Genomic DNA, 13,321 nt, shown 5'->3' on the forward strand with positions numbered 1-13,321 from the left:
GTTGTAGTGAGCCGAGATCATGCCATTGCACTCCAGTCTGGGCAACAAGAGTGAAACTCCGTCTCAAAAAAAAAAAAAAAAAGGAGAGATCCCAGAACCAAGCTCTACAGTGCCTCAGTGTTTATATACCAAGCTCTACAGTGCCCCCGTGTTTATATACCAAGCTCTACAGTGCCCCAGTGTTTATATCCCAGGAGACGAAGGAAAATATGCAACAAAGACTAAGTGGACTTTACGAGAAGCAGAAGGTGAGCATAATGTCTGGAAATCCAAGTGAAAAAAAATCTTTCGAGGAGGAGCGAGTCATTGTTGTGACAAATGCTGCTGATAGGTCAAGGAAAATGAGGGGCAACTGATTAAGCAACATAGAGAAGATGATCAACCTCGAAAAGAAATCTTGACTAGGTGGTAGAGGTAGAAGCCTGATTAGATTGGATTCAGGAAAGAATTGGTCAGTAAGAGGGATGTGAAAAATACTAACTGTGAAATGAAAAGTACTAAGTGTAATGTAAAAGATGTGAAGCGTGAAGTATGACCTGGTACAATATTGACCCTACACTTTGATAAGCTCAGCGTACTTTCCTCCTAAGATCAAGAACAAGGCAAGAATGTCAGCTTTCACCACTTCTATTCAACACTGTACTGGAGGTGCTAGCTAATGCAATAAGCAAGAAAACAAAAAACATACAGATTAGAAGGAAAGTAAAGTCTCTCTCTTTTTTTTTTTTTTTTTTTTTTTTGAGATGGAATCTTGCTCTGTCACCCAGGCTGGAGTGCAGTGTGCAGTAGCAAGATCTTGGCTCACTGCAACTTCTACCTCCCGGGTTCAAGCAATCCACCTCAGCCCCCCAAGTAGCTGGGATTACAAGCATGTGCCACCGCGCCCAGCTAATTTTTGTATTTTTAGTAGAGACGAGGTTTCACCATGTTGGCCAGGCTGGTCTCAAACTCCTGACCTCAAGTGATCTGCCCACCTTGGCCTCCCAAAGTGCTGGGGTTACAGGTGTGAGCCGCCACACCTGGCAAGTCTCTCTTTATTCAAAGACAGTATGAGTGTCTATGTAGAAACTCCGAAGTCTCTACCAAAAAAAAAAAAAAAGCTACTAGAATGAATAAATTTAGCAAGGTTCTAGGTTTAACTGCAAAAAGGCACAAGGAAACTTTCTAGAGAGATGGAAAATGATATCCTGATGGCAGTCATGGTTACATGATCATACATATTTTTCAAAACTCATCAAACTGAACATCTTAAACTGGTGGATTTTACTAGATGTGGAATATACCTCAATAAAGCTGATTTTTAAAAGAAAAAATAAAGATGTTTTCTTTCAATGCTAACAAAGCCATCCTGAAATAATTGTCCAAGAATGTTTATAGCTTGTGAGTCACCTCAACAAGGGTGGAACAAGAGGAAAATTACAGTGAAATTATAACCCATTGATTCAGTTGGCACCCTCATGAACACCAGAAACTTTCCTTTCTGACTCACTTTACTTGGTAGCTTCCACTGCCTTTATCCAATAATAGTACTCAACCTGGGGTTTACAAGAGGAAAATTAATTTAAATGAATGTCTATTTGGTTTTCATGATCCAAATCCTTTTTTAAAAACATTCTTTTTATATTTTTTACAACGAGAAATACAGTTGTCAGGAGCACAAGATGATCATGTTTGCTGGTGATTGTTTTCTCTGCATGTAGGCAAAATTACATCCAGAAGTTAAATGGTGAGTGTGGAATCGGAGCAAGGGGAGTTGATTAGCTGAGCAGTCCTATAAAATAAAATAAATCAGAAAGAAGGGAATATGGTGGAAAATAAAAATTCCTATACCCGCCCTCTAAACTCACTAATATCATTATGAAGTATCCAGCAGTGAAGATTTCAAGCATACATATGTAAAAAGTTGAACCATATGAAATTGCCATTCTCATAGGTTAGAAATTACTGCATATCAGCAATTTCATAAGGCCCAACCAATACATCCTCTTGTTGCACATGCTGCCATACTCTATATACTCACATTCTTTTTTTTTTTTTTTTCTTGAGACAGGGTCTCACTTTGTCACCCAGACTGGAGTGCAGTAGCATGAACACGGCTCACTGCAGCCTCAACCCCCCCGGGCTCAGGTGATCCTCCCACCTCAGCCTCCCAGGTAGCTGGGACCATTGTGTACCACCAACCCTGGCTAATTTTTTGTAGAGATGAGATTTTGCCCTGTTGCCCAGACTGGTCTTCAACTCCTGAGCTCAAGCAATCTGCCCACCTTGGCCTCCCAAAGTGCTGAGACTGTAGGTGTGAGCTACTGTGCCCGGCCTACTCATACAATTTATAATTCTCTTTTTCACTTAATAATAATGTATAGTGGCCATTTTTCCCTATCAACACATACAGCTCTACATCACTTTCTAAATAACTGCATAATTTGCCATTACATGGACATACCATACTTTAACCCTTGTGATGGACATTTAACTTGTTTCCTGTCTTTTGCTCAGTCATTTAATATAGTTGGATAAACACAACAGCTGTTATCTTCAAACATAAAAGCTCCATGCTTTCATTTCCAGTCTAGTGACATGCGTGCCAAAACAACATACTTCGGTTTGTGGGTTGAGTTTCTGTATCTCTCACCATTGTTTAAAATCTCAAATACCCACACAACAATAACAAAAAAAAAAAAAAAGGAAAATCAGGCTGGGTGCGGTGGCTCATGCCTGTAATCCCAGCAATTTGGGAGGCTGAGGCGGGCGGATCACTTGAGGTCAGGAATTCAAGACCAGCCTGGCCAACATGGTGAAAACCCATCTCTACTAAAAATACAAAAATTAGCCAGGCGTGGTGGTGACGTGTGCCTATAATCCCAGCTACTTGGGAGGCTGGAGCAGGAGAATCACTTGAACACGAGAGGCAGAGGTTGCATTGAGCTGAGATCTCACCACTGCACTACATACAGCCCGGGTGACAGAGCAAGACTCTTTCAAGAAAAAAAAAAAAAAAAAAAGAAAGAAAGAAAAAAGAAAAAGAAAAATATATAGGACAATCAACTATATTGTTTAATTTGGATATAGACCCAAGTTCATCGCTAAAGATGCCATCTGAGTTATAATCTTTGTTATTCAAGCTGAAAAATCCTGTCCCAGAGAATTATTATTATTATTAGACTGTTACTATTTACAGCTTTGCCTTTTATCAACGCTTATGTTACTACCCCGCTTAAACAGCTTTATCTCATTTGCAAGAACATGGGTAGATCTGGAGGACATTATATTAAGTGAAACAAGTCAGGCACAGAAACACAAATACTGCATGATCTCACTTATATGTGGAATCTAAAAAGGTTGAACTCATAGAAGTAGAGAGTAAAATTTGGTTATCAGGGGCTGGAGGAGTGGGAAGGGAGGGAAGTGGGAGTTGTGGATCAAAGAGTACGAAGATTTAAATAAACAAGAAAAATAAGTTTTGAGATCTACTGCACAGCAGGGTGACTATGGTCAATAATAATGTATCATATATTTCAAAATAACCAAGAGTAAGTTTCAAATGTCTCACCATAAAAAAGATAGGTAAGCAAGGTGATGGATATGTTAATTTGTTTAATCACTCCACATTGTATACATGTAACAAAATATCACATTGTACTCCATAAATGTATACAGTGATTTGTCAATTAAAATAATATTAATTTTAAAAAGTCTCTACAGCTGGGTGTGGTGGCTCACGCCTGTAATCTCAACACTTTGGGAGGCCGAGGAGGGCGGATCATCTGAGGTCAGGAGTTCGAGACCAGCCTGGCCAACATAGTGAAACCCTGTCTCTACTAAAAATAAAAAAATTAGCCGGGTGTGGTGGCGCATGCCTGTAATCCCAGCTATTTGGGAGACTGAGGCAGGAGAATCGCTTGAACCCAGGAGGCAGAGGTTGCAGTGAGCCAAGATCTCACCACTGTACTCCAGCCTGGGCAACAGAGCAAAACTCTGTCTCAAAAAAAAAAAAAAAAAAAAGGCTCTGGCTGCAAAATAAAATATAACTTCTTCCTTTGGCATTCGAGGTCCTTTGCCTCCAGCCCCAGTGTACCTTTCTAGCCTTGTTCCCTTCTATCATATGTGTTCTGTGCTGGCAAATCTGACCACATCACCACTCCTTTTATGCAGGCTCTTCCCTCTGTAATGTCCTTCCCTCTCAGTTCCTCTGAGGGAAGCTGGCCCAGGGTCAGAATCCACCTGAAATGCCACTTCTCAATCCTCCCTCTCTTCTCTCCACTCCCAAAGGCAGTGTGATTTCGTAAGGAAAGCATATGCTTTCATAGTGTGTGTGTGTGTGTGTGTGTGTGTGTGTGTGTGTCTACGTGTGCCTGTGTGTCTACGTGTGTATTTAATAGAGACTGCATCTTGTAAATGCTTTCATGTTTCACACACCTGTGTTTGAATCCTCAGCTTCTCTGCTTTCTTGCTGTGGAAGCTGGCACAAATTACTTGGCTTCCCTTCGCCTCGGTTTTTCTCTTCCACAAAATGGAATGTAATCTCCTGGTTACGCCTAGAACATTTGGGAGGGCATGTAGGCCCATTGCTAGGAGGGAAGTGTATTTATTAGCAGATCATACATGTGCAGAGAATGTGTAAAGATTTCTACTGTCACTGAATTATATCCTGAGAAGTCTTGGACTGATTTGTTCTTTATGTAGTCCACTCAGATGAGCTCCAGATAGCTCTTGCCATCTTCCTTATCTTCACAGGCCCCGGTCATTTTCTTGTTTCTCTGTCCTCCCAGGGATTCACATTTCATCCAGGAGGGGCTGTGTACACTCGCAGAGAGAGAGAGACTTCTAAAGGAAACACAACCTTTCTGTTGACTTATACCATATTTTAAGAAATCTCTGTGTTCTGTACAATCAGCCAACCAAGGAAGTGAAAGGTAAGAAGGAGCTGAAGAGGGAAAAAAAACTATATTCTCTCACAGGTATTATCATGCTTATCATGTTGGAATATTAAAAATAATATCTGTCAAACGCCTAGAATATTTAAAACATGAAAAATAAGCCAGGAAAGAAAGAATAACTTAATATTAATAGGTTCTCCTCTTCCTCTTGTGTATAAAAAGAAGCGTGTCTTTAGTCAGAGTCCCCAGCTTAAGTTAGAGGTAATGGAAGAGGAGGAGAAATGAGAGACTGGAGGCCTCATTTTGGAAAGTGGGTTACTGAGGACGAATCAACACTTAGTAGGGAGCAGAACGACCAAGGACTGCACGTGAGAGTTTGGAAAAGTTTTGAGACAGAAAATGGTAGTTGGGAGCATCTGTCATATAGTGTAGCATGAAAAATGCAGGGAGGGAGGCAGAGATTGGGAAAGATGATTTTAAAGCATGTTCTTGTATGTAATGAGTGTAATTCCCATTTTGCCATTTCCAAGAGTCCGGAGAAGATCCTAAATGATTTTCAACTACTTCCTAATGATACTTGCTAAGATGAACCCAGAGGGGTCGCTTTATCTATAAATGCTTACTAAATATGATTATCTTCTCTGGAGCCCAGATCATCTTCCTTAAAGTTGCAGTGCGGTAGTGCCAATATTATGATATGCTATGCAGTAAAGTTGGCCCTGTGTGTGTTTATCGCCCTTACGAGTTTATAAACAGGCTCCTTGACGATAGGGATTTTTCTTAATCATTTTTGTGCCCTACCTAGCTCCAGCTTCCAGCCACTCAGTTAGTGAAAACTGTACAAACTACATGTTCAAAAATTAGTGTGAAATGAATGCACAGGTGATGAATGAATGGGATTGAAATTAAAGGGTGATTTCGTTAGCAGGGTCTATGACAGCACTGTCTCTCCCCCACCAGCTGATGGGCTCCGTGAGGGACCAAGGCTCTTTGGTCCTCACTTTGTCCCCAGCACTTGCACTCTGTCAAGCACAAAATAAGCATCGGGAGAATCTTTGTGTCCCCTCGAATGAGTATTTCAGCGTATCAAGAATGGAAGAAAGGCCAAGCGCAGTGGCTCACGCCTGTAATCCCGGCACTTTGGGTCGAGGCGGGCGGATCACTTGAGGTCAGGAGTTATAGACCAGCCTGGCCAACATGGTAAAACCCTGTCTCTACTAAAAATACAAAAAAAATTAGCCCGGCGTGTTGACGGCCGCCTGTAATCTCAGCTACTAGGGATGCTGAGGCAGGAAAATCGCTTGAATCCGGGAGGTGGAGGCTGCAGTGAGCCGAGATCGTGCCACTGCACTCCAGCCTGGGCGACGGAGCGAGAGTCTGTCTTAAAAAAAAAAAAAAAAGAATGGAAGAAAGCAAAACAATCCAAGGCCAAACTGAAGCGAGCTGCCTTGGTGGGGCTCCGATGCAGAAGTGCAGCGTCGCCTGTTCTTGGGTGCCTAATAAACGAGCGGACTCACGCAGGCGCTCCGCCAACTGCAGCGATCTCTGGAGCCGGCCTGTCCTCCACAGAGATAGGGGGCGCTGTAGCAGAGCGCGGCCGTCGAGTCCGCGTGGTGCCGCTCTCTGGGCGGAGTGGGGAGGCGGCAAGAGGACCTGCGGCGGGCCTTCTTCGGCAGTCTCTCCGGCCCGGTTTCCCTCGGCGTGTCACTGTGCGCTCAATCCAGCACCATGGGGAAGCGGGACAATCGGGTGGTGAGTACTCAGCCGGGAAAACAGTGGGGCGACGCAGGGCCCGGCGGCAGGACAGCGAAAACCCTCGCTGTTCCCGGCCGGGCCGGAGGGCAAGCGGCAGCCCTCGGACGTGGGGGCCGGAGACCCAGCACCCTCCGCCGATCCCAGATGCGCGTGCGCCGCGCACGCAGTTGGCGCTTTAGGGTCCCCAGCTCTCTCTTGCCCGCCCCTTTTTTCTTCCCTCACCTCGTCGCTTTTTCTGGCGCTGCTGGTTTGCACCTTTGCCTGCTGTACGCGGGCCCCCAATGCCCACTTAGAACCGTGAGGGCTCGGGGAAACCCCCCCTACCTGGCTCCGCCATGTAACTTCGAAGTCAGGCCCTTGGAGGCATCCGACTCACCCGCCGCTTGGTATCGGCCACCCCAGGTCCGCACCCCTCTCCTCCTGCGCACCCAAGTGGGAGGGAGGCACAGAGGCCTCGACGCGGTCCCTGTGTCGGAGAGCCAGCAGCGCGCCTGGTTTTAGCGACAAGCAGGCTCCCGTTTGAAAATGGGATGGCAGCATCTTCTTTCGTGTCTCCAGCGCCCTATAGGACCTGGCACCCATAGACACTGTGAGGGAATGAATGGTGTGAAAATAGTCGGCTTTCGAGTCCAACACAAAACTGGAATGTCAGTTTTGTTCCGTCGGAAGTTGGGTGACCTAAAACAAGTTACTTTTCTTCTCTGTGCCTTCGTTTATAAAAGGGGATCATTATCTACAACCTTACAGATTAATTGAAACCACAAAAGGCAAGATGTGTGAGCGAGTACTAGGCGTGAAAATTATTACTCTAGTAAATGAGATAAAAGAGATGCATAAATAACTTATAGCAGAAAGAGTAGGAAATGGTCCTTGATAGATATTAGAGATTCTAAAGGCATTCAAAAGAAAAGGTGCTTTTGAGAAGCGGAGATGGGAGGAAAGTATTCTAGACCGCTGGGGTGGGGGGCTGAAAAACTCAGGTTATGAATCAGATTGAATGGGTAGTAAACATAATGAAATAACAATAAGCTTAGGTTTCAGCCTGACAATTCCTGGGCTTGCCTGTGACAAAGTTTTAGCCATTGAGTAGCAAAATGAGGAAAATGCACGTAAAAAGAATGTGCTACGTTTCTTGAACTCGCTTTTTTATTCAACAGTTGTTTGCAAGCTGTGTGTGTCTCGCACCAAAGGAGACTTAACATTTACGAAATGATGACACTTGCCATCTGTATTAGCCAGGTCTTGCATGGCTTTTATAAAGAAAAACCTGACACTGGGTAATTTATAAAGAAAAGGGTTTAATTGGCTCACGGTTCTATGGGCTGTACAGGAAGCTTAGCGGCATCTGCTTCTGGGGAGGCCTCAGGGAGCTGTTACTCATGGTGGAAGGCAAAGCAGGAGCAGGCGTCTTACATGGCAGGAGCAGGACCAAGAGAGGGACGGGGAGAGGTGCTACACAGTTTTAAACAACCGCATCTCTTGAGAACTCTATACAGTGCGGGGGAGAGGAGGATGCTAAGCCATTCGTGAGAACTCCGCCCCCATGATCCATCACCTCCCACCAGGCCCCATCTCCAACATTGGGGATTACAATTGAACATGAGATTTGGGCGGGAACACAGATCCAAACCATTTCACCATCTTAAAAACTTTGTAATTCTGTATAGTCTTTATAATGGAAAATGTCTAGGAACCACTGTGGTAGTGAATCTTGATTACAAGATAGCGGGGTGTTCTTTCTCCTGGCTGTAGGTGAGACTTTGTTGTGCTATCTTGATTGTCATGGCGTTGAAATTATGTAGCATAACACCATTTCAGCATAGGAGCATCCTTAGGTGTTTGAGTATTTGGGCTCTTCTAATACCCATGGGCCTTGAATGTTTAGAGATCACCTGACCTTGGATGCAGTTTCATATACAGACCTAAAATGTTTCATATTACTGAAAAAACGTTTTGTTTTAAACATCCCTCTAAAACATTTGAAAAACTTACCAAATTAGCTTCATTTACAAGAACATTTTGATAGCTCTGGGGTACTTTTGGTATGCAGCTATGGCACAGAGTATTCTGGTAACTTTTTGTATGCACTTCAAAGATTGGGATTAAGAACAAGAAATTAAGAGGTAGAAGACACGGATTGTCTAATTCAGTCTCCTCATTGCATAGAGGAGAGGTAAGACTGTTAAAACTGGGACCAAAACTTCAGTCATCTGACACTCAGTTCTGTACGTCTTAACTCTTGATTTTCTTTTTAAGACTTTTTTTTTTTTAAGCAGTTTTAGTTTTACAGCAAAATTGAGACGAAGGTACAAAGATATCCCGTTTACCTCCTGACCCCACTCATGCATAGCCTCCCCATTATGAACATCCTTCACCAGAGTGTACATTTGTTAAAATTGATGAACCTACATTGACATGTTACTATCATCCAGTCAGTAGTTTACATGAGTGCTCACTCTTAGTGTTCATTCTCTATGGGCTTGGACAAATAAATTTATTTATTTATTTATTTAGACGCAGTATCTCTTGCCCAAGCTGGAGTGCAGTGTCGCCATCATGGCTCACTGCAGCTTCAACTTCCCAGGCTCAAGGGATCCTCTCACATCAGCCTCCCAAGTAGCTGGGACCACAGGTGCGTGGAACCACACCTGGCTAATTTTTTGTTGTTTTTTTGTAGAGATGGGGTTTCACCATGCTGCCCAGGCTGGTCTCAAATTCCTGGCCTCAAGCAATCCTCCCGTCTCGGCCTCCAAAAGTGTTCGGATTACAGGAGTGCCACCACATGCGGCCAACAAATTTATAATGACATGCGTTCACCAATATAGTATCATAAAGAGTAAAAATCCTCTGTTCTGCCTAGCCATTCCTCTACCACCCCTGTCCCCAAGTGTGGCAACCACTGATCTTTTTACTGACTCCATAGTTTTGCCATAACACTTGATTTGGAGCAACAAAATGAATATTTGCCTGTGAAAATATTGGCATTTTTTGAGATTGTCTCAAAAACAGTTCCTGTTCTTTCTTACATTGATGAAACAATCATAGTTTTAAAGATGATAGGATTGCTTTCCAAAAAAAAACCCCAGTGAATTTCAGGTTGAACAGTTTTTTTTAATTTTTATTTTTAGAGCAGTTTTAGGTTCACAGCAAAATTGAACAGAAAGTACAGAGGGTTCCCATATACCTCCACACTTGTGCAGCTCTACCATTATCAACATTCGCCAGCACCAGCAGGGTGGTAAATTTGTTACATTTGGTGAACCTACATGGACACATTATCATCACCCAGAGTCAGTAGTTTACATTAGGGTTCACTCTTGGTATACATTCTTGAACAGTTTTTATAACTGAACGTTTTAATTCAGGACTTGTAAAAGGCTCTTAAGTTCATGATGGCCACCTTTTGTGCTTGTTATTTTCCGAAGTGTTCTTCATGTTCTTTTCTGCTACTTTGGGCCCTCTAAAATAGATGTATCCTCTAGATAAAAATAGGTAATCAAATTGACAAATGAAATTCTGCACATTGTGTCTTTAGCCAGTTTTACTGCATTACTCTTTTTGTACCTGCCCACATACATATCCCCTTGAGACCAATTTGCCATCCCGAGTTTCAGAAACAAATCATTTTCTGTTATCTGAACTAATGCAGCAGTTTGAAGCCACAGAGAATTCTAGTTACATATGGATGTGAATGTTTGATTTACAAGGTCACAGTATTTATGATTAAGTCATAGTGAAATGTTTCAAGAAATTGCACGATCTCTATATTTTAGTGAATGCTTAACCATGCCACCCACTTAATGTTAGAAGCATTGTTTTTCGCACTGATACAAAAATGAAAACTCTTGTACCTTTGTAAAAATAGTTACTTTTCTTGTTTTAAAAGCTTTCTGTTGTGCATAGTTTTAAAGAAAAGTATTGCTGCTTAATGAATAGGAGCAGACTATCAAGTGTTTTGCATGGAGCCTAGAACATAAGATGCACTTAAAAAAATATTGCTATTATAATTGAAATAAATAATGGAGATATTTGGAGTGTACTTAAGCAGACTGAGATAGTGTTTGTGGTCAAATGCTTAAAAGTAAGCCTTATTCAGCAGTAGTTCATGTAATTGTACCCATAGTCCTAGCATGTGAATATACTACTTTACTGTTATTTTCCTCTGAAAAGTAGGAATAGGTTGGTATGTACTTTATGAAAGCAGTTTGATAGTACACAGTAAGATAGTAAAAATATTAATGTACTTTAAAGATACATGCTAGATAACTTGAAGACTGTAAAACATGGTAAATGTTATAATTTTTTTTCATTAGAATGAAAAATTGCCACTGCATTATCTGTGAATTTTTACATAAGGACAGTTCAGCTCTCTGAGTTAGAGTGGCAGTATTGTGGTTGGATTTTTGTCATTTTGTTTACCTTTATTACTATAATAATGTTTACGCAGTTACATTTTTTGTTTTCTTTTATAAAGGTAATCATTATTTAAAATTTTTTTCTCCAGTGTGTGAATGAATATGGATGTTTTCCTTTATATTTTAGTGCACGTGCAGCCTAATTTTTCCAATTTTTAAATTTTTAGTTATTAAAATAATTCTTTCATTTTGGCAACTTGCCTTTGCTTTTCACTTGAGAAATCTTAAACATTTTCTTATCAGGAACTATGGATCTACTTCATTCATTTTAGTAGCTGCATAATATTTAATGGGGGGTATACCCTAATATATTTAGCGAATCCCGGTTTGATAGTTATTTGGGTGTTTGCAGTGTTTGCTGTTTTAGTAATTTAGGCCTGAATATCCTTGGTATGTGTATATTTGCACTCTTTGGAAATAAACAATTTTTACAATTCTAACCTGAAATATTTTGCCATTAGGTACTGCCAAAATTATGACATGATACCAAGGAAATTAGAATGTGATTAATATTGTTAAAAACAAAAACAAAAACCTGAGACCAGTTAAATTTAACAAAGGTAATTTGAGCAAGAAAAAGATTCTAGAACTGGAGGAAGATGTTCTACATCCTGGTGACCTATATTTGCAACAGGAAATGACATACAGAGATTACCTGACTGGTGCAGTTCTGAGTTTGCCTTATTTGGGCATAATTTGGCAGCCTTCTGTTTGGGATTGGTTGAGGGTTGGGCTCCTGTGATTGGCTGAGACTCAGTTGATTGGTTAAGAGGATACACTCTTTGATTAGGTTAGAACTTATTTGCACGTCAAGCCAGGTTGCAGTTCACCATATACAGAGGGTTTTTGTTTTGTTTTGTTTTGTTTAGTAGAGACAAGATTGGTCTTTCCTGAGCTCAAGGTCCTCCCACCTCACCCTCCCAAAGTGCTAGATTACAGGTGTGAGCCAGTGCACCTGGTCTTTTGGGCCAAATTTTATTACCCAAGTAGGAGGACGCTTTGAGCCCAACTTAACTGTGTTGATCAGTACAAATAATACTCCTGTTTTACAAACGGTGAACTAAGTTGCACATGGTACTTGCCTTCATTGTCTTCATTTCTGCCTTCATTGTTTGTCATACTTCCACACCAACTAATCGAAATGCTTAGCAAAAGCAGTTGAATGAAATATTTGAGGGTATAACAATTTATACAAAAAATATAACAATATGCCTCTGTCTTTCACATTGCATTTGATGTCCACATCTTGCCCTGATTCTGTAAACATTCCTTACATGAGGGGCTCTAGCATTTGTTCCTGCTTGTAGAGAAGTATGTCAAAGATTTGTGTTTTTCATTCCAAGTAATTAGGCTTTGTCAGTTGAATGGTAATAGTTCTCAGTATGTGTTGTTTATGCTGGTTTTATATTGTTTACTCTAACAGAGAAATCTGGAAGTATATAACTTTTATCTGTTATAAAGGTGGGAAATGATGGACATTTTCATAGATTTTGTTAAATAAAATGCAACAAATATATTGTTTCCTTTCACTTATTTTGGATTATTACAAGGTATAACACCTTAAACCAACCTTGAAAATAGTCATTTTCGATCAAAATTCTTTTTATTTAAAAAGTAGAAGAGTTTCATAAATGTCTATTGACTGGTCACGGTGGCTCACACCTGTTGTCCTAGCTACTCAGGAGGCTGAGGTAGGGGGATTATTCAAAGCTGCAGTGAGATATGATCACACCACTCACCACTGTACTCCAGCCTGGGCAAAAGAGCAAGACCCTGTCTTTCTTTTTTCTTTTTTTCTTTTTTTTTTTTTTTTTGGAGACAGTTTTGCTCTTTCGCCCAGGCTGGAGTGAAGTGGCACAATCTCAGCTCACTGCAACCTCTGCCTCCCGGGTTCAAGAGATTTTCCTGCCTCAGCCTCCTGAGTAGGCTGAGATTATAGGCACCCGCCACCACACTCAGCGAATTTTTGTGTTTTTAGTAGAGACAGGGTTTCGCCATGTTGGCCAGGCTGATCTCGAACTCGTGACTTCAGGTGATCCACCCGCCCCAGCCTCCCAAAGTGCTAGGATTACAGGCGTGAGCCACCGCGCCTGGCCGACCCTGTCTTTTAAAAAATAATAATAGTAATAAATAAAAATTTTATTGACTTAAATTTGGAAAAACTAAATATAAGAGGTAGAAACTGAATTAAAGACCAGACTTTATATCAGTAGCAATGTGAATTTTAATAAAACAACATCACTTTGCTAAATACTGTCATTAACAAAGAAACCT

At 41.3% G+C, this 13,321-nt stretch overlaps 1 protein-coding gene and 1 long non-coding RNA gene across 4 annotated transcripts in view; one reads left to right on the forward strand and one right to left on the reverse strand.

Moving 5' to 3' along the window:
* Window positions 1-1,404: 1,404 nt before the first annotated feature.
* On the reverse strand, window positions 1,405-6,505 carry LOC129060411 (uncharacterized). Its single transcript, XR_008527108.2, has 3 exons — window positions 6,395-6,505; window positions 4,417-4,568; window positions 1,405-1,771 (listed from the first exon to the last, which is right to left on the reverse strand). It is a non-coding gene; the product is annotated as an uncharacterized LOC129060411 (long non-coding RNA).
* The window catches only part of FAM133B (family with sequence similarity 133 member B), a 29,328-nt gene continuing 22,506 nt past the window's right edge, over window positions 6,500-13,321 (forward strand). For all 3 annotated transcript variants that reach the window (XM_063725739.1, XM_024250330.3, XM_002818222.5), the window contains exon 1: window positions 6,500-6,629. In XM_063725739.1, the coding sequence (XP_063581809.1) occupies window positions 6,606-6,629 (24 nt within the window). In that variant the 5' untranslated portion in view covers window positions 6,500-6,605. The remainder of the gene's footprint in view (window positions 6,630-13,321) is intronic.

Source organism: Pongo abelii, chromosome 6 (genome assembly GCF_028885655.2).
Source record: "Pongo abelii isolate AG06213 chromosome 6, NHGRI_mPonAbe1-v2.0_pri, whole genome shotgun sequence".
NCBI lineage: Eukaryota > Metazoa > Chordata > Mammalia > Primates > Hominidae > Pongo > Pongo abelii.